Below are 21,810 nucleotides of genomic sequence, written 5' to 3'. Positions count from 1 at the left end.
GCATACTATAAATATTTAAAATATTTATGTGTGTTTTGAAAAATTTAGAAAGATTTGGACTCATGAAAGTTAGTCTACCTAGGTTTGACCTTTTTCTATTAATTGACTGTTAGGAAAATATACAAATATTATTTTATCCTTATAATCATTAAAATTAACAGAGAGATAACGAGTTTTAGAGAATATCTTGATATTTTTAAGGATTTTGCTATGTTACAATTAATGTAACATACACAAGCCGCAAGAACCACACAAACATGTGGGTCCCATAATTTGTGTGGTTCTTGTGGCTTGTGTATGTTACATTAATTGTAACATAGGGACTCCCTTTAACTATTTTTAATAGTAAGAGGAACGATTTAAAAATTATCACTTTATGAAGGGGGTAGGCCGAAAGTTTCCCATATATATATATATATACAGTGATTCGAAACCTTTACCAAAAAAAAGGAACTGGTCAAAAAGGTAGATCAAACTATATATAGAGTCAACCTTTCGTTATTTTTATCTTTTATTTTATTAATAAAAAAGTCAAACTTAGCACCTTTCCCATAAAAATATTAATAAAACAGTCAAACTTAGTGCTTATAAATTTCGCGCCTTTCCCATAAAAATTTTCATACATAACACTCTCTCACAATTGAATCATTGTTTAGGTTTATCGCAGATGTACTCCAACAAGATTTGTTGAAGTTCAAAAAATATCTCATCTTGTTACAATCACTTAGTTAAATTATATATATACACACATATATATATATATATGGAATTAAAATTAGCTTCCCTCGCTTACTCATCATGTGTTGTTAATGTTCAAACCTGTAAAATCTTGTTCTCACCAAGTGTTGCCGCAAGAGGTAAAAATGGGCGATCAAGATTAATTAGAAATATTGCTTCTAATAACTCCACTAAACCTTTGCAAGCGAAGCAACGGCGGTCGGCTAATTACCATCCTAGCATCTGGAATCCTGAACTCATAGAGTCATTTACCACTGATTATACAGTAAGTAGTTAGAATAAATGAATTCACCAATATTCATTTGCTTGATGAGCTATCTTATTTTATTTTGTTACCAACATTAATTTAGCTCATGTTTGTACGTATCCTCCAGTATGAGTTGTATGCCGGCCGATTAGAGAAGTTGAAGCAAGAGGCTAAAGAGTTATTTGCATCCACCAAAGGATCTTATGACAGATTAAAGCTAATTGACTCATTGCAGAGGTTGGGAGTGGCCTATCATTTTGAACAAGAGATTGAAGAGGCTGTAAATCTACTCACAAAAGATGATAATACTATCAAGGATCTCAATGAAACAGCATTCCATTTTCGGATTCTACGGGAACATGGCCATTCAATTAGCACAGGTTAGTTAATAGAACTCACTCATATTCACTTTTGTAACACACATACAACATCTTTCCTTAAATTTTTTTTTTTAATTTGTGATCCTTATTTTTGGTGATCATGTATGGTATAAATTAAAGCAGAAGTGTTTGATAAATTCAAAAACGTGGACGGGAGATTCGATGAGAGTTTAGAAGCGGACATAACAGGGCTTTTGAGTTTATTTGAAGCTTCATTCCTCGGATCAGTTGAAGAAGAAGATGTTTTAGAAGAAGCCAAGAGTTTCAGCACTAAACATCTAAATGATTACTTATTGGGGAAATTGGAGACCAATATTCTTACTGAAAAATTACAACAATCACTTCATATCCCGCTGTATTGGAGGATGCAGAGAAATGAGGCTCAAAATTTCATCAATCTATACCCAACAGATGTTCCAAAAAATTTGGTGGTGTTGCTGGAGCTAGCCAAATTGGATTACAATTTAGTACAATCCATACACCAAAAAGAACTTAAGGAGTTGGCAAGGTCGGTCACAGCTTGTATCTATATAACTTCTTTGATGAAGACACACACACACACACACACACACATATATATATGTATCCATCATTGAATTTAATGTAATCATTAATTAATTTGTATAGGTGGTGGAGAGAATTGGGTTTTCATGAGACACTAACATTTTCAAGAGACAGATTGATGGAGAACTATTTGTGGGCAATGGGCATAGTTTTTGAGCCCCAGTTTACTAAATGCAGGATTGAACTCACCAAATTTGTATGCATATTAACAGCCATTGATGACATGTACGATATATACGGATCATTAGAGGAGCTTGAACTCTTCACAGATGCAGTAAAAAGGTATAATAATTAATATATTTGGAGATATGATATTATTAAGAGCACTATGCTTTTCGTTAATAATATTTCATAATTTCATTTTGCCTGACCCCTTTTATTTATTTGTTTATTTATTCAGGTGGGATACTGGGGCCATGGAGAAACTGCCGTATAATATGAAGATTTGCTATTTGGCTATGTTGAACTTTGGAAATGACTTGGCATATGATATTCTCAAAAATCATGGCCTGAATTTTCTATCCTACATTAAGAATGAGGTCATTAATAATATGCCAGGACATTTTGAATTTTTTTCTTTTAAAGGTTCCTTGTTATTAAACGAGCTTGGGTGATATTTAGGACTTCAATCATACAATGAATTTCTTTAATATTTCTTAATCTAACGATGATCGATGCACAATCTTATGATTATTTTATTGCAGTGGGCTAATCTTTGTGGATCGTATTTGGTAGAAGCAAGATGGTTTAGTAGAGGGCACAAGCCAACTTTGAAGGAGTACTTAGGAAATGCCTGGACTTCAGTGGGAGGCCCTGCAGCCATCGTCCATGCCTATTTGCTACAAGCCGAAGAATGCAACCTAACTGAGCACTCACTCATTAATTGCCTCAAAGATGGCTATGAGATTATATATTGGTCATCACTAATTGCTCGCCTTAGCAATGATTTGGGAACTTCCATGGTGACTTTTCTGACCAATTCTATATGTTTTTTTTTTTTTAAAAAAAATCATGCTTAATTATATATAACTACTGTTGTCTTCATCTATACATATATAGGCTGAGATTAAGAGAGGGGACGTGGCAAAATCTGTTCAGTGCTGCATGAATGAAGAAGGAATATCAGCAGAGGAAGCAAGAGAACGCATACAAGGTTTATTAAACTATTCATGGAAAAAGCTGAATGAGAATAGAATAGCTAAAAGTAATTGCCTCCCAAATACAATGGTGAATATGTGCTTAAACATGGCAAGAACTGCACAATGCATTTATCAGCACGGAGATGGTATTGGATCATCAGAAGGGGTCACTAAAGATCGTTTAGTCTCTTTGATCCTTGAGCCTATCCCTATCGAACAATAATTAAAAATTGCATGTTTCACTTGGCATTAATTTAGCTCCAAACCAAGATTTTGCTTGTCTTGTAGTACCGATTATATATAATTAGCACACTCCTACCCAATCCATTATTTTCCTTTTCAATCAATTTCTTAAAGCATTGTTAACCTCATATACAGGGGTGGGCACAAACCCATAACCCATGGATTTAACTAAACCCAAACTGAATAAAATGGTTTGTTTTAGATAAATCATAAAAGGATTAAATTTGAGTTTTTATGTAAAAAACTATTTCATAATAGTTTGGTATGGTTTATCCATGAGTCATGGACAAATTCAAGGTGACATGTTAGTGAAATTAAATTAAACAAAATAAATGAAAACCAATTAATTCCATTATTTTCAATTCCAAAATCTCACATTCAAATTGAGCAAATCAACAACTTGGTATTAACTATTAAGCTATTAGATTTTAAGCTAACTTCTTTATATATTTAATTATGTTTGGCATCGTGTTTGACTTATTTTTCTTTTGAAAATCAATTTTCTTTTTGAAGTAAAATATCTTCCCCTTAATAGCTAACATTTTTTTTTAATGTGCACTCCACTCTTTGTTATTTGTTTATTTATTCACTTTGTTTGTGAGTTTATACTTCCAACATCTCATTATCTTAAAATTGAAAAGATTTTTTCCGATCTGCTTAAACTAAAAAAGATTGAGATGAGATTTTATGCCAGAGTTTTTGCCATGTATCTAGTGATGTATAAAATAATCTAACCACTTTAAAGAAAAATGAATTTCCTTTTGACATGGAAAATTTTAGATAGACCAAAATTTAGAGTTTAAGTCTTTATTATTGTTGGATGGTCATTATTATTGTTTCAAAACTAATAATTTATAAATTAATAATCACTATTATATAAAATTTTTTACAATCTCAACTTGAGTTAAAAGGCTAAATTAATATTTTAATAAATTATTCAAACAATAATTTTATGAAATCCTATAATATAATTTTATAGTCTCATTTGTATTGTAACTTACTAAAATTAAAAATGAAATTGATTATAACATTTTATTAAATAAAATATGATTCTATTGTTATTTTTAATTAAATTTAACTCTAACTGGATTTCATGTCTAATTTTTCTTATTGCATTTAAAATTTTGGAGCTTTTTCTAATTACAATAAATGTTAGATTTATTTCTTGGAATATTTAAATTTATAAAATTGAATAATTTAATTTAATTTAATTTTGATGGATTGCTTTGATACTTGAGTTGAGATGTCTTTTCTCGTTTTAATTTCCATTAACATTGTTAGAATTTATAATGTAATATGGTTAATATTTAAGGATGAAGTTATTCTAAAATCTATTATTTTATAATTTTTTATCCACCATCTTTTTTTATATATTTTAATAGTAATTTAATAATTAATAATTTATATAATTTTTATACAATTAAATTTATCAAAATAAAAAATATTTTTATTATAAAACCCAACCTAAATAAAAAATATTTGGGTTGGTTTGAGTTGGGCCCAAATTCTGATGGTTTGATTTGGAAACTCCAACTCATACCCATCCCAACTCATACCCATCCCAACTCATATGAAGTTCAAGATGAATCAATATATAATGATCAAGATCATGATATTAATTGCTAATAGCAAATAATTTCTTAAGAACGATTGATAACCTGATCACGCAATCTACTTTACCAATCATGCTTGTGATGTCACCATCAAAATTTTATATTATTTAATTTCCATTTCTTACTTCTTATCAATTTATAATATTATAAATTGGTGACCCATGATGAACCTTACAAGAATACGGCTTGGCCTTCGGACATTCTAGTAGATATTATTGAAATGAATCACTACAACGAATCATTTGTGGAAATATGGAATCATTTGTATACACTCCCTCTTTTCCCAAGAATTCATGCACTTTCATAGGGCCTTCTAGGGGTGGGCACGGGTCGGGTTGGGCATCAACCCGACCCAATCCGCATGTAAAACGGGTTGAAATTTGTCAACCCAACCCAATCCATTACATTTCTCAATCCAACCCGACCTAACCTGCAATTTTACGGGTTGGGTTGATTGGGTTAGACTTTAAAAAAAAATTATTTTTATAGTATAATTAAATAGTGAATAAAAATAAATAAATAAATAAATAAATAAAAAAATTAAAAAATACAAATATTAAAATCTTTAGAATAAATCTAACATTTCAAAGTTTTTATATTTATATTTTTTTTAATTTTATATGAAATATCAAAATTTATATAATAATTTTTATATACATTCGGGTTGACCGGTTGGGTTAGGTTGATTGGATTTGGTTTTTGAAAAAATCTATTGTTATAGTCTAATTAAATAGTGAACAAAAATAAATAAATAAATTAGATAAACAAAAAAAATATAAATATTAAAATCCTTAAAACAAATCCAACATTTCAAAGTTTTTATATTTATATTTTTTTAATTTTTATATAAAATATCAAAATTCATATAATATATATATATATATATATATATATATACACGACGGGTTGAGTTAAAATTTTTTAATGTAACCCAACCCGTAAATAGTGCGGGTTGGGAATTTAATAATCTAACCCAACTCGTTTATTTTATCAACCCAACCCGTTTATTTTATCAACCCAACCCAACCTGTAAAAAATCACACCAGTTGGGTCGGATTCACAGGTTGGATGGGTTGATGCACACCCTAGGGTCTTCTATACTATAATAGGGGAAAAGCCTTCCATTTCCGTTAAATGACCCGGCCTCCCCTGGCTTTAAAACCCGCAGGGTGGATAAAAGGTTGTTTTAACGCGAGTTTGATGTTTTTACACGGCCGGAGGCGAACTATGTTCGTTTCTCAAGGTCTCGGCATGCCCCTTGCTTGCGAACTGAACTTATTTAGTAGGGCGGGTAGCTTTGGAGATCCCACTCCTCACGTTTTAGTTAATTCCAGACGCACAAAATGATAATTATCAGATGAGTAACTAATTAATATGACCATGGGATGATGATTGATGATAAGAATAGAGAAGCAATACACGACAAAAAGTAGTGGGGGTGTAATAATTAAACAACTAGTTATTATTCATTTGAAGACGAAGATTAGCAATATCAGTTGTCCCATACACGCCATTAAATTAAAGAGGGAAATTGTTTAGAATGACACATCAAACTAAATTTTTACACTTTGCTGAAAGCTGGGGTCATGTAGCAAGAAAGTGATGGATTAGTAAAGTTATGAAAAAAGGTATCAAGCTCCATACTTTCCTTCTTCATAAGAAGCAGCACTAGAAGAAACATAGTATGCAACACAAAACAAGCCATGAACGAAACAAAGAATCCCTCCAATCGACAGAAAATGATGATGTGTCAACCCACAAGAAGCTCTTGATTTGTTGTTTGACAATGTTCCAATCACCAGCATTGACATTCCAACGGCTAATATGATCCTGATCGTCATCATCAATAATCACCCCAAATGAATCAAAAATTCATAATCAACTAGAGACTACTTTTAATTAATAGAAAAATTAAATCATGGGTTATATGTATTTTGCAAAACAAGTATCATATGTATAAAATTAAGTTGCACATACCAGGAGAAAACAAGGCATGCCAAGGATAGTTGCCTGTTAGGGGAAGCTTTAGAAAGCTCATCTTGAGAACAAATGCACATGCAACCACCAAGCAAGTTAGCAATAACATGAGCTAAAGCCAAAAGTCCTGCTGCAGCTAACCCTAGCTTAAAAGCATCGTGACTTGGGTCTCTACACTCAAATATCCAAAGCCTCAAATGCTTAACCTGTGAATATCTCAAAAAAAAAATATATATTACTATTAGAAACCATATTTGGAAATATTTGTAATAGTTTATTTGACATGCACATGCCTTGTTTTGTGCAACTTCAGCTTGGAAGCCAAGAATTCCAGCAGCAACATCCAGGGCAATAATCAAGAGACAAACAAGAACTCCTCCAACTTTAACCATTTTCTGAGAAATAATGTGATAAGTTTTCGGATGTACAGCAAAAGATAAAAGAGGGGATGAAGATAGAAAGAACTAGAAAAGCAAAGCAAGGCAACAAGAGTATATGTAGTAGGTAAAAGCTTCTTTTGTCGATACAGTAGTGAGAAACTTTAGTTAGCTTTTTGGTGAATGGTGACTACTTTCTCTTCTTTTTCTTCGATATCGTGGGATTCCTTTGATGGGATAGCAAGAAAAGTAGGGCATAACCCAGCTCATATGGTCATAGACGAGCGTGCCCCGGTTTTCACTGAGGATTAATTTACCATTATCACTAATTTTCACTTTCCACAAATAAGTATACAGCAGTGTATGCTTTCACATTACTTAATGAATTAAGGATTTTTCTTCTTTTTTTAAATTGATTATAAAGATTTTATTTTATTCTTTTTCTGGGGAAAAGTCTCTGTAACCTATGAATACAGATGATACAAGAACTTGCAAGGCCTTGATGTATGGATGATGGGGTACACGGAGGTCAGCTAGGGGCTAGGTCTAGGGAACAAGTGTGGGACCACTAAAGATATATGTTTGAAAACGAAAAGAAGACCAATTTTTAAGCTCGATTTCGGTGGATCCGTATTCCAATTTCAAACATTAGTTCACACTTCCTCACAGACACAAGACCAGCAGTTCACAATGTCAATTGTTTTCTTTCGCCTCAAATCTTGCAATTATTCTCTTTCTCAAAAAGAGATTATGTATCCGGGCCCAAAGCATAGATAACTCATCCTTAACCTTGCCGAGATTTTTTTTTTTCTCCCTCCCGAGAGAAATGGCAATAGGGTACAGAATTTCGCGCTCAAGCTAAAATCACCCACTAGCAATTTGGCATTGGGATATCTTTGCGCAAAGAAAGCAAGTGCCATAACAAGGTGGTCATGTCAAAACTGTCAGATTGGATCACATGATCACTTCCAGACAACCTTCTTCCCTCTTCCTTTTTACCTTGAAACTAACCGGCAATCATCATCGCACCACGTGCATCTCTTCAAGACCCCAACTTTGTGGGCAGGTGTCAAAGTTCAAAGATAAAAAGAAAAAATTAAAAGAAAGCCAGGGAATAATAGGTAGAATGGAGTGCAAGGATAGAAATCTGAAAACTTTGATTGAGTGCGATGAAAGTAAGATCAAAGGGCAGAAATGGCTTCAAACAATTTTTAAGTTTTCCTTTCATTTTTTTTCCTCCTTCAATCAGGGACAAAATAATAAAAGAAACAGAGAAAATGCAAAAAAAAAAAAATGCTCTACTACAAGACAATGAATTACAAAAATACAAAGATGATTAAACTGTACACAAGAATGAAGTGACCAGCGCAAGCGCTGATGTTTTGGAATGATTACCAACTCCCACATTCAAATTGGGGCAGCTGCGAACTAATATCGAAAAAAACCATTCCAAAACATTTACAAAGGGTGGGTTGTTACCGTTACCTATAATCCCTATAATTGCTTCCCTAACTACATCAATTTTCACCTATCCCACATCGCCTGGAATATTGCAGGTCTGTGCTTCAGCCAATGTACCATTTCCCTATCCAATGGACAACCAGTCAAACTGGAATCTAGCATTGGGCTTCCAAATATTCTGGGAGAACTTTTGAATGCCCAAATGCGGTCCTTCGGCCATGGTCTCTGAGGCTGCTTCTCCTGCACAAGTAATTCAAATATGATAGATTAGAAATCTTCAGATCTGAGTCTTTAAGACTACCCCATAACCACAAAATATATTAGAAAACTCACCATCCTTGACAGCATAAACCTCAGAGTCTTTGGGCCATAAACACGATGTCGTGATGGCTTTTGAACCTTGGCATAAAAGGAACCAATGTCAGGTAGTGACAAGCAACCCCTGCTCGCCCTAGCCAGGGTACAATCTGGGTCAGCATTTGTCTGGATATGCCAGAAAATCAGTTGCCCTAAACAATAATTTTCACCATATGTCTTCCGATACACCTGCAAGTCTGCCCCCAACTTATCAGCGTACTTGGGACCCAGGTCAAGAGGGCTAATATAGACTGGTGGTGAAGTGAAAGCTTTGTATTCCTGTACAGAGTAAAACATGATTTAGATTGATAGAATAGCAACATCCAATTAGAATGATAAAGCATTTTCGGTGATTTCTAACTAGAAGACTTGCCTGAACTCTGAAGAAGCACTTTGTGTAAGCATAAATATGGATCAAGTCAGCTGCGGCATCATGCCGACACTTGTATGTACATGGAAGATTTCGGACCTCATCCCTCAGCCTTCAAACATATAGAATGAAAATTAACAAAGATTGCATTCTTAACAAAGTTGAAACTGTTGAAACATAGCACTTGGTAGAAAATAAATCATGTACATTCTGCTTACCATAATAAAGATTTACGAAGTTCTCTTTGAATGTCCTCAGAACCTGATGGATCATGAGCCTGAATCTTGGACTTGAGATCATTTAGCACATCTTCTTCCACATGAGGAGCCATGCACTGAATAAGTTCCTCAACAAGTGAACCCTCTCCTTTCCACAAGAAAGAAACAGTTTCTTCAGGACTAAGCCTCTCCACCGGCGGTGGAGCCTTCTTGGGGTCACCAAACACGCATCTCATAACATACCTAACCTGTAAAGGGCATTCAAGAATAAACGTTTAAAAATCCTATGAAATCAAAACATCAATATTTTTATGACCGAAGATTTAGCCCCAAAAATCTGGGGCTCAGCAGATATACAGTCTCATGGAGACATTCAGTTGGGAAAGAATGGATTGATACCCAACAGATCAGCATGCAACCAAAAACTCAACATGAAAAAAATAATAATAACCCAGTGGTTTAAAAATATATAGCATCAAAAGCTGGAATATAACTCATGATCATAGGGGCAAAACAGGTCCAAAAACTTCTTATCCCAAAACTTCTCAATTCAAAGGATCACCATAACAACAGTAAATAAGGATGGCTCGAGATCATAACAAATATTGGTTGTACTCAAACCAAACTCTGTCTTAACATCCAATAGAAATTAGCAAAATGTGTGAAGAGAGTCACCTTGTCAAGAGTAACTGCCAAATTCTGCAGCCTCTGGTTGTACACACCCTCCGCCTGCATCAATCAGAAAGAGAAAGAGAGTAAGAACACAGATATCGCAACCACAAGCATACCTTCACACAGAGGGTTTCAAATATGAGTCTTCAGACAGGTGTACAGGTAGTTGAAGAGACGAGAATGGAATAGAGAGTGTAAACATTACCTGAACCTCTGCATCACTCTTCTCAACCTCAAGACATATATCTGAAAAATATTTCCTTTTCTCTTCCAAATTATGCCTTAGGATTTCCTCAGGAAGTTTTGTCCTTTCGAGATTTATGAACCTCACCTTCAACCAAAATGAATTTTGTCAAAATGTAAGTCAAATAATCAACAACCCCTCGAAAGAAAACAAAAGAGACACAGAAGACTTTAATCCAAAAAAAAAAAAATTTAACAATCCAGCAGACACACCAGACGAGCTGAATATGCAACCACCCAATTCGGCAACCCGCCAAGCAGACAACTGCCTAAACCTGCCCTCCCCAGCTCAAGGTAGTCTTCTTCAGACACTGAATTTAATTCACAAGCTTCTAGCATTAGTTGATGACGATCCAGCAATCCATGCAACTCCTTCAGTACCTGATAGGCAATACACTTCAGTTAAGAAAAATGAACTTACTCCTAACTTAAAAGCAGAATACTATCAGCAGATCAATTGGCTGCAGAGTTTTATCTGCTCAAAGGAAAGTACACCACTCATCTCCAATCAAGCACGAGAGAATGTTGCTCTTGAGCAGAGCCAGAGCCACTAATGTTTCTAGTTAGACTAATAGTCATTGAGCACAAAAATTGAGACCAGGTTTTAAAAGCTAAAGGAATGACTTAGCAGTCTGTACCTTCTCGAAAGCCCCTTCTCCTGTCAGATTCAAGTAGCTGCCTCGACAAACTTGGCTGCCACATAAACAGACAGAAGCTTCATATTCCTCCTTACTCTGCAATATTAGGAGTTGTTAACATCAGATACTAAAACATAAAGAAATTTTTCTGCGATGAAAGCTAGCCTGACAGGTAGATGATATACCTCTGTAACAGAATTGTAATCGAATGTGATCTCCTCACCATAATGAATTCCCCGTACTGTGTAGATTCCAATCTGGTAATGACCATCCACAGCAGTAACTCTGCATTCGGAAAAAAATGTGGATAACAAATTCAGCATTGCCAGAATCTTGATCCAAGAGAATACTTATTTGCTACAAATTACTTGATGATCATGGACAGACTTCAGATACATATCGGGATTCAAACAGCCAAATATCAATAAAACAGATGGCTAAAAAATATATAATCCAGGCTTAGCATAGACCCAGAGAGCAAAAGAAAAAATTTAACTGATAAAAATATAGAATGACAACACATTTTATTTCCAATACTTTAAAAAAAAATTAAATACATGTACAAGATTTTAATTCACTAGCCGGAAAACAGAAATTTCTAGCATACATGCAAGTATGTACATCTACAAAAGGGAAATTAAATAAAAAATAATTACATTGTGAGTCACCAATCCATTTCTCCAAAAAGTCAAACAGTCAAAAAAAGGAATATTTCACATGATTTCAGTAGACTCCAAAGCGAATGATTCAGAATCCTGAGATTTAAAATCAAACTTTGAAGAGTTGTCAGCAAAAATAGCATTAATCTTCTCATAAATACTCAGATATCGCGTTCCAAGGCCCAAAGGATAGCCCAATTAGTTGGCCTCTTCCGGTGGAAGCAAGAGTTAAACAGTTCGAATCTAAGGGAGTGATGTCATGGTAACTTGCGAGGAAAATTAAAAAACTATGCAGTTGTGCTGTGTATATAGAATGGGTATGATTTATTCATCCAGAAACAAGAGGACTTACTTTGCTTCACAATTAGGTCGGCACGAGTGACATATTCGACTTGCATAGTTTGCTTTGTGCATGGCATCAACAACAACTAAATCATATCCATCAGCATCACCCTGGAAAATCAAGACAACTGATCAGGCAAAGTTCAACAAAATGTTGACAAGCACAATGAAAGATCTACTGTCTACAGCGTAAATTTCGTCCAAGTAATACCTTTGGCCTCTCAAGATAAATGTTGTAAAATTCTGGAGCAGGATCTTCATTGTTTTTCTGCAATGATCGAATCCCATCTTGCTTCTCAAACCATTTCCAAACAGGATAAACCTATCAAAATTTAGAAGCTTCAGCATTCATCATAAAGACAGAAGATTCATGAATATAAATAGTAGAACACAGCATAATTTTACCCTCTAATTGCTAAATGTATATTAGATGCATTTAAAATTGAACAGCTATTGGACACACTCTTATTAAAATAAAGAGCCCCCCCAACCCACCCAACATCCCCCCCCCGGGGGGGTGGGGGGCGGAACAAAAAAAAAAGGAAAGACACCCCGAAAAAAATAATACTAATAGTAACAAATAAAATATTAAATATGATAAAAGAAACAAGGAATAGAAAAGGCCAAAGAGTTTTTTTGTCGAAGATACCATTTCTTAGATTTGTAAAATAATTTTGCATTAAAAAGGTGAAGTGCAGAGATCAAAATCTGAAATTTCAACTTATCTATGAGAAAGCATATATTTACACTTGATAATTCAGAATGAAAACTGCAGTGTAACATAAATTACCCAAGAACCGATTACCAACCATACCTCTCCCAGAAATTCCACAACGAAATCATCTTCTCCAAAACCACCTTCTTTGTTGCAAACAACTCCAAGACCCTGCTCCATATATTCAAACGGACAGTACAAAAAAGGTGAAGAATCAGCATCTCATGGTAAAAAACTGTATGTTTAAAGGAAACAAGTGAAAATAAGATTAAGACCAGGTAATAAATGGATGATGTAATGGACCTTGCGATAAGCAACATATTTATCATCAGGGCGACTATCCATGGCCTTCAGGATACCTCGACACATTTTCATTGTTCTAACATCACAGTCATCCACAGCCTCTTTTTCAATTTCTTCAATCACAGGCTGCAAAGGATACATCATCGGAGTGTTTCCAGTGCCTGTGAAGTGCCTAACTTGCTTATTAAGGGTACGAAGGAGCACATCTTCTATGAACAGATGCTTCTCCAGAAGATTCCAATCCAACTCATCAGGCATGGAGTCCAGTAAAAGATTATGAGTGTAAGGATCAATTCCATATACTTCTTGCTCAAACACTTGGTCGCCGAGTTGTTTTCTAGGTTTATAGTCCTTGACTTCAGGAAGTTCCATATCTAACTCCTCACTTCCATTTTTCTGTGCATTGAGCTTCTCAGCATAATCCTCAGGCAAAGAAACCCTCATCTTCCGTCTCACATCTTCTTCATCTGCAACTATAACATACTGATCAATGATCTCATATTTCCTAGTAACCGGAGGAACCAGGCTAGCTTTTGTCATCCGAGCACCCCATTCACGGTCATCACTAAAATCTAAACCTTCATCTGTTGTAAAATCTCCAGCTCCTCTGGACTCTCGAGCTCGACCATCTGACCTGAAATCCATGTCACTGTCTGTATCGGACACTGTACTTTCACTGTCACTTTTGCCATCTTCAGAAGATCCATCAAGGTCGTCAGATGTTTCACTTCCTGAGTCTAGTGATTTTCGGTTCAACTTGGACAAACGCTTTCTGATTTCTCGATCAGATGCATATTCTCCATAATCAAAATCGCCATTTGCAAGAGAAGTGCCATTACTCCTATTCATGTACTTCCTTTCAGATACCATTTTACTGAGCTTCTTCTTATATTTTGAGGTAGCAGAATATAACCCAGCAGGAGATTCGTCTTTCCAACTTTTCATCATCTCTTCTCTTTCATAATAAGAAGACTTAGCACCCTGTTCCAATCGTGTAGCAAGCTGGATAAATAATGTTGTAATGCGATTCATGTCCCCAGCACTACCGCGATTCTTTGCTCTGCACCCACAGAATGATACAGGCAAATAAAAAATCAAAAGAAGAGAATTCAGCAGCAGCATACGGATGCACTATTGATAACAAACACATAAAAGAAAGGGGTGAGGAATATGCAGCAAAGTAGAAAGAGATAAAATATAATAGTTACAGACAATAAAATAAATTTGATAGAACAAGGTATATAAGAATGCAATAATGTCAGTCCACAAGGGGACAAATCAACTGGCTAGGCCTCTTGCAGTGGAATGGAAGCAAGTCAAGGGTTCTAATTCCCCATACATGAACCTTAAAAAAAGGGAAATTGAGTTCTAAACTTCAAACAGAGAACAAAATGACAGGCAGCAGAATAAAATCCACAGAAGCTAAAGGATGATAAATCCCAGACTCAATGTTTCAAGTTCAGGCTTAACTGGAACAAAATCCTTCTCAACCAATAGCATCTTAACTCCCTTTGACTTTACAATATTATATTGAAGTAGGTGCAACAGATGACAAAATTGCAGTCCAACCTTATGAGCAGCTATCTCATTGTCAGCAAAAGCTACATGGATTGAATTGATCTAAAGTCCTGATGATTTGGTATATCTTTAACAAAAACACAAGAAGCAGGATACAAAAAACTACTGAAACTTACTTTATTGCATCCCTGCACATCCGACTGATATCATCCTTGACAGAGCCCAACCCATGGCTGATGTAATATCCCTTTTTCATTCTTCCCTCAATTTCTGCAACCTGATAAACAAAAGAATAATATGGAATGAAGACTTATTTCCATATGTAAACACTACAGATTTTTTTTTTTTTTTTAAATACTACTGATGATAGCTAGATGCTGAAAAAAATGACTACCTTGGGAACAAAAAATTCAAAGGTATTCACCCTCATGATTTCCTTCAGACTTGAAGCAAGGAATTCCTCCATTCTCTTGTATCCATTTTCAGATTTCTTAATGGACCATCGCCTCATACGAGCATCCCTAGATAAAATGGAAGAGGACTTTCTAGCATCAAAAACTTTTGAGCGTTGGTATAAACTTCTGCGGAATGATTGGTTTGCTGAGTCTCTCTTATCTACACTTTCAAAATAATCCTTCAGATCACCAAAATCATCCATATCATCACCAAGTCCCTTAGATTTAGGAGCTGATGAAGACTTCTCTGTAATCTGTTTCAGACTCCTTATTTTGGAACGTGAATCATTGAACTTGGCACCGCGTGATTTTTGGCTCTTGACCCAATTAATATTTGGAAATTTGAGGGCCAACTCCCCAAACTGGCCACAGCCTCTAATATCTATAGAAGATAAATGGGGAAATGACTGAAGAATCTCTTCCAGCATCCCAGAAGTAATATTTGTGCAACCAACAAGAAGAATAGAATTTAACTTTTCTTTGTCGAAAGCATTCTGCAAGCAGAAGATCAAGTTAAAACTCGCGTAATGCAAAACATTTGCGATGGTGTTTACAACAAACATGTACCAAACTTACCAAGGTCTTCCTGATTAGTGAATCAGTGCAGTTAGGACCTACAGATGACAAGTCAACTTGTCTTGAAATGCCCTTATAAAACCTGACAGCAGCTCTCCAATGTCTACAAGTCAAAGAAGCAAAGGCAAGGGATTTCATGTCAGATCTCAAAAAGTGGAAAACATGTGCCAGCGTATGACCGTCCAATAAGCCCCAGCCTCCAGACTCAATTGCAGAACTTGCGCTCTCTTCTCCAGGAAAAGAAGCATCCCCACATAAATCCTCAAAGGTGGACTCATCTTGAATTGTCTGTAGTTCTTCTTCCGTTTCATCATCACCATCACTTTCCCTAACCAGCAACCGAGCTCTTTTGCCAGCACGTGTGTCCCCCTCTGAATTTACAGAATCCCCACCCAACAACAAAAGAAAAAGGCCTCAGATTAGAAAGATGCACTCAGACATAAATATACAGGAGAGCAATCAAGAAGCATATGGGTTGAAACCGTGGAAAAAGGCACGATTGCCTACGCATACCAGTATTTATGGCATAGATAGCTAAATGGAAACTAAGCTTTACTGTACATTTTATAAGTAAAACCTAAAAGCTAAGATATATAACTTAGTATGCACCAATGTGACATTAGGAGGGAAGAAAATTCTACAAGCCTGTATCATGCAACTAATAGGAGAAAGAGAAAGATGCCAACAAAAACATATAAGCGACATATTTTGTACCTGATTTCCGATACACATGCTCTGTCTCTTTCTTTGGCTGTTTAGCATTGATCCATGGATCTAAAACCTCATTTATAGCAGCAGCAAACTCTCGGTTCTTGTACGATTTCATTACCAATTCATGTAGTTTCCCACGGGTATAACCAATGAACTGTGGATGCATGGTGTGAAAAGCATTGGAATTCACATTATTATTGCTTTCACCAAGGACAGCATCCTGAGATTGTGTAGGAGGAAGTCCTGAAGAATCACCAGATGGCATAATCTTCTCCCCGTGATTCCTGACAGTGGATGCAGAAGTCTCTGTAGCAAAGGTAAGTGGTACCCAAACTTTATCAAATTTCCGGAAAACACTGGTATGCTTTTGAATACAACCTTGATCCACCAAGACCTGTAGCTCTGAAAATGAGCTGGGCCCTCGTTCATGCCCAGCACCATCAAGGTAGTACCACTCACCCAGTTGCAGTTGCAAGTCATCAACAGTGCAAAGACGATCTTTTGGTGTGTTAATGCATGCAATGCTCTTCCAAGAGCCCTGTGAGTCCTGATTATTTCTAGCTTTTGAATGTGAATCACTTTCTGCTGATGATCTCCTGACATCATTAGCTGAAGAGTATGAACGAGCAGACCTCGAAGAATGCCTCTCTTTTGCTCGAACTTTTGAACGAGGCTCAGAAACAAATGAACCATGGTCATTAACCACACAAGCATTTATCCTGACAACTGGAAGCATGGTTCCCTTCACTCCCCTTACTGTAGCAAGTTTACTCTGAGTTGATCTGCTACCACCACTGCCATCATTCCTTTCATCTGGGCAGGCATATGCCCAAGGAGGAAGATCGAGCCTTCTGCTGTGAGAAGGATAATACAAATCATCCTTTTGATTCCATCGAGGGTCTTCGTACCCAGATTTTGGCATCTGACACAGAGGGAAACCATCATTTAGAACTTGTTTCTTTCTAGAACATCTATCTTGGGCTGCTTCATCATTCCTTTTCCAGTCCCCACCTTTGCACGACCATCGACCAGAAAACCATTCATCAGAATCAAAACAGACAACCCAATGGTCCTTGTCGCCTGACTTCAATTCTGCAGCTTCTTTCATCTTGGTGTCAGAAATATATAACTCGTCAACTTTCTGATCACCCGGTTTTTGTTCCCCAACACAAGCTCCATGCCAAGTGGGCCCTGTAGGTATCCTTGAGGTAAGTACAATTTACGATTTACAAACCATTCAATATAATTTACAAAACTTGAACAACAAGGCTTCAACTATGAATATGTACCTCCATTGTTTTGCCAATCCACACGTTCAAAAGTTGTTTGCAAGATTTCTGCAAGATCGTGAAATTTCAGAAACAGGGGAATAAAAAAGACATCAAATCAAGAAATGAAATTCTAACTGTAGTTAGAAGAATTAAGTTTAATAACTCTAAACAAAAGGTGAAATAAAACAGTAGAAAACATTATACTGAAATTCTAACCATAATTAGAAAAGCAAAGTTTAATTACTCTAAAAGAAAGGTGAAGTAAAACAGTAAATAACTTTATACCTCCAAGAGTTTCAATTTCCTTGCCGGGGATAACGGTGAAACCATCCAATAGAGCTCCAACCCGCACATCAATGTGAAGATCTTCACAAGATTCAGGTGCAGCTGCACTGCCATCAGGGCAGCACTGAGACTGCAAAGTAACTGGAAATTCCTCACCAGTAGATTGTGCAGTATCTCCAGTATCTGCCAGTAGATTACCAGAAGCTTCTGGAGGGCTGACTAGTTGTGTCACACTATCAGATGTAATAGATGGAAAATTCACTGTGACCAATGGTGAAACTGCATTTTCAACGGTTTCCCAACGGTTACTATCTAAGTGCTTGATAAAGTGATCCGACACAAGAACGCCTTCTTCCACTAGTGTCTTCAGATCACATAATCTTGAAGGCCCGCATTCCATGCCACAATGATCAAGGTAAAACCATTTCCCTATAGATGAATCAGTCACTGCAGGGACGTGAGGCGGCGTGTCACATATATCCATGTCTTCCTCCATAGAAACAAGCTCTTCAAGAGGAGGTCCATCGACCTGTGGTGGTTCCTTGCAATCTACACTTGAACTCTGAGGCTGCTCTTCTTTATGAGACTCACAGTTGGCAGTTTTCTCATCAGAAACATTCAAATCCTGCAAATTGCTTTTATCCTGGGATTCTTTTGCTGAAGAACGTGAGCATCGTGCATTACTATCCTTTGGGCCCAACTTATCCTCATGCCCTTTACTATCATACCGAGCATTACGTTTTTCACTAGCTCCAGTTTTGCTACTTGCTTCTCGGTGATTATTAGGCCTGCTCCGATGAAGTGGGGACCGCTCCAAATAGTTTGGAGTTCGATCACTGCAATCATGGAATCGAGCTCGATCTTGTGGGGACCGCTCTGCACTAAAGGGACTTCGGTTTCTATGATCATAGTGGCGGCTCCTATCATATGGAGATTTCTCTCGTGCATAAGGGGATCTATCCCGATTATACGGGGATCTTTCTCGAGAATATGGGGACCTATCAAAAGTATAAGGGGATCTATCACGGGTGTATGGGGATCTGTCATGACGACTTGGACTTCTATCCCGGTGATCATAATATCTGCCCCTGTCATGTGGAGACCGATCAGAATGGCTCGGGCTACGCCCATGCCTGTCATAAATCACTCTGGAAGATAAAGAAGGTTCATGATGCCTGGAAGAATATTTGTCTAACGAAGATATTCTCGACGATGAAGAATTTCTGTGAAACTTCTCTACTGAGTGACGTGAATAGTGCTCCGAATGAACAGAACGAGAGTTATAATCATCAGAGAGCCTTCTACTTTTCAAACCCGCAAAATCCCCATAATCCCCATAATACTTACGGTCACCACTGTCTGAATCAGTACCATGCCGCTTAAACCTATTGCCATGAAAGTACTCTCTTCCATGGTTCTTCCCGTTGTTGTGTTCACCTTTGTACAATCCTTCATCATCCACAATCTTAGAACTGATCCTTACATTCCTCTCTTGACCACTCTCCCACCTGGATGAACTCTTACTATGCTGACTACCACTTCTATCGAACTCCTTCCTTCTATATAAATCCTCACCTGAGTACTTACCCGACGGCGGAGTACGTTCAAGTTTATAATCATATCTGCGTGACTTGCTGTAACCATACTCATCTTTAACTACTTCTTTATGCCACCTATCAGGAATGAACTCTCCTTTCTCGATATCATCTTTGTTTCCTCTCCACAACCCAGATTCTCCCTTTTCAGTCTCTCCTCTACGGCATTTAGAAGAGAAAACAACAATTTCTCCCTTCTCAATTTGCTTTGACTGGGACTGCAACTGAGACTGTGGTTGAGATTTCTCTGGTTGCACAAACTCACCATTTTCCCACTTCAGCGTCCCTAATTCACCCTCCTCAACTTCCTCATTCTTTAAATTATCTTTATCAACAGTAACAACTTCCCCCACTACTCCACCATTTTCAACATTTTTATTGTCAATATTTTCACCATTGTTGTTACTTTTACTGCTGCCACTATTCTTCTGCACCTCCTTTTTCTTCACAGCAATAACTTTCTTTATCTTCACTATCTTCTTTCTAACTGTCTTTGTGCTGACCCCATTCTTCTTCACATTGCTTTTATTTGTCTCATTGTTTTTGCTGCTGCTGCCGCCATTGTTGTTGCTGCTGTCGTTGTTAGTCTTGTTATCATTGTTATTACTGATGCTGTTGTTATTAGTCTTGTTACTGTTGTTGCTACTGTTGCCTACACAAATTGTTGTTTTATCAGAAATTGGGAACCTCTCCATGATACTATTGTGCTGCTGCTGCTGTTGCAAAGGCATGCAAGCCACACCTCCATCGCCCATGGAATTCTCCACTTTCCACGTTTTTAATAAAACGAAAGCACCTACAAACCCTAGCTCTCTCCTCTCCAGGGGCTGTCGATGCTCATCACTGCAAACCAATTCAATTCAATTCTCTTTACCGCGACGTCCAATTCCGAAACCCTAATTTAAAAAAAACAACCAAATGTAGGGTTATGTTAGCAGAAACAATAAAAAATAGGTCAAAATTGAACGAACTGAGAAGTAGAAATCCTAGGGTTTGGATTTAAGAACAAATGTGAAGGGAAAAAAGTGACTGAATTCAGATGGAGAGACGAAGAAGGAAACAGAGAAAAAATTACCGGAAAAATCCACGAGCTGAATAAACAGATCGGCGAAGATATATTTTCTGCGTTACTAGGAAAATTTATTAAGGAGGACTTTCTCGTCTCGTTAGATCGCGAGAAAGCAAGAGCTCGAGATAATGAAATATCTTTCAATTGTAAATCATTCGCGTTCTCTCTTTCTTCTTTTCCCTGCTAAAATATCTGTGTTGTGTTCTCCTCGCGCTCGCGTTGTGCCTTCTTGTTCTTGGTCTGAAAGACGAAACCTTCGTGCGTGTTTTTATTTTTATTTTTTATTTTTTTTAAATTTTCTGTTTTCTTAATTAAAGATCTCTGCTCCTTTATTGTTTTCATTGACAAAGAGATTAATTAGGACGAAAGTACGAAAATACCCTCATACCGTAGAACGAAAGTGGAAACGTACATAACGTATACGATTTGCGCTGCGAATGGATCTCCGATTGTATACTTCCAAGACTTATCTAATCATTGTCGGTTAATATCATTTAACAAAGAGAGACATCCTTTTTACGAATAAATTTTTAAATTTCTATTTTTTTTTTACAATTTTATGCAAATTAAAAAGATAATAATAGAGTGATATTAATTCACAGAATTGAAATGGAGATAAACTTTTAAAAAGAAATTGAGAGAATTTCATTTACTTTTTTATTTTATTTAATTCAAACCAGAGCATCTATAAAATTTTGGGTTTTATATTAATAACACCTCTATTAAATGTTTGAAGCTCATAATATTTATTCAGATTTAACAAATTATTTTAAGTAAAAAATGTATGAGGAAAGAGAAAAAAAAAACTGTGTGGAAATTTACGAAGCAAATAAGCAAAATACTGTAAAATTCCCCGGACGGTTGATGAAGGACCTGGAGTACTCAGATATTTCATAGACTTGATGGTTCCAGCTCAAACCCAATTGAGACTTGTTTGGAAACAAGGATAAGACTAACCCTAGATGTTATCAAAACCACCCCCAAAATTTTGCCGAGATGAATTGAGTCATGAATCGGGCAACCGGCACCAGAAAAACCCCAGTTCTTCGTGTTATTAGCCCAGTTGACTCACGA

The 21,810-nt window shown here is 36.3% G+C and overlaps 3 protein-coding genes across 4 annotated transcripts; 1 reads left to right on the top strand and 2 right to left on the bottom strand.

Annotated features, from left to right (window-relative positions):
- Positions 1–641: 641 nt before the first annotated feature.
- LOC112101115 (probable terpene synthase 9) lies at positions 642–3,400 on the top strand. 2 transcript variants are annotated; one of them, XM_024191371.1, is made up of 7 exons: positions 642–1,003; positions 1,113–1,365; positions 1,489–1,873; positions 1,993–2,211; positions 2,330–2,468; positions 2,634–2,891; positions 2,989–3,400. In XM_024191371.1, exons 1-7 carry the CDS (start codon positions 764–766, stop codon positions 3,289–3,291), a joined length of 1,797 nt encoding a protein of 598 aa, XP_024047139.1. In that variant the 5' UTR covers positions 642–763; the 3' UTR covers positions 3,292–3,400. The 2 variants fall into 2 exon arrangements, with proteins under 2 accessions (XP_024047139.1, XP_024047138.1); XM_024191370.1 differs by having other exon boundaries at positions 1,486–1,873.
- A 3,005-nt stretch (positions 3,401–6,405) lies between these two features.
- On the bottom strand, positions 6,406–7,416 carry LOC18053101. Its single transcript, XM_006447393.2, has 3 exons — positions 7,195–7,416; positions 6,902–7,107; positions 6,406–6,754 (listed from the first exon to the last, which is right to left on the bottom strand). Exons 1-3 carry the CDS (start codon positions 7,291–7,293, stop codon positions 6,556–6,558), a joined length of 504 nt encoding a protein of 167 aa, XP_006447456.1. The 5' UTR covers positions 7,294–7,416; the 3' UTR covers positions 6,406–6,555.
- Positions 7,417–8,558: 1,142 nt separating this feature from the next.
- LOC18053100 (histone-lysine N-methyltransferase ATXR3) lies at positions 8,559–21,268 on the bottom strand. The gene is made up of 20 exons (XM_006447391.2): positions 20,743–21,268; positions 18,073–20,563; positions 17,806–17,853; positions 16,520–17,707; positions 15,806–16,176; positions 15,169–15,723; positions 14,951–15,051; positions 13,257–14,316; positions 13,053–13,124; positions 12,450–12,560; positions 12,249–12,349; positions 11,423–11,522; positions 11,238–11,333; positions 10,813–10,980; positions 10,562–10,687; positions 10,360–10,413; positions 9,685–9,932; positions 9,470–9,578; positions 9,073–9,375; positions 8,559–8,979 (listed from the first exon to the last, which is right to left on the bottom strand). The coding sequence occupies exons 2-20, from the start codon at positions 20,420–20,422 to the stop codon at positions 8,803–8,805; spliced, it is 7,338 nt and encodes a 2,445-aa protein (XP_006447454.1). The 5' UTR covers positions 20,423–20,563; positions 20,743–21,268; the 3' UTR covers positions 8,559–8,802.
- Positions 21,269–21,810: the final 542 nt, after the last annotated feature.

The sequence above is a fragment of the Citrus clementina genome, unplaced genomic scaffold (genome assembly GCF_000493195.1).
Source record: "Citrus clementina cultivar Clemenules unplaced genomic scaffold, Citrus_clementina_v1.0 scaffold_2, whole genome shotgun sequence".
In the NCBI taxonomy this organism is placed as follows: domain Eukaryota; kingdom Viridiplantae; phylum Streptophyta; class Magnoliopsida; order Sapindales; family Rutaceae; genus Citrus; species Citrus x clementina.
The sequence above is the reverse complement of the archived record's forward strand: the minus strand, read 5'-3'. Positions and strand labels throughout refer to the sequence as shown.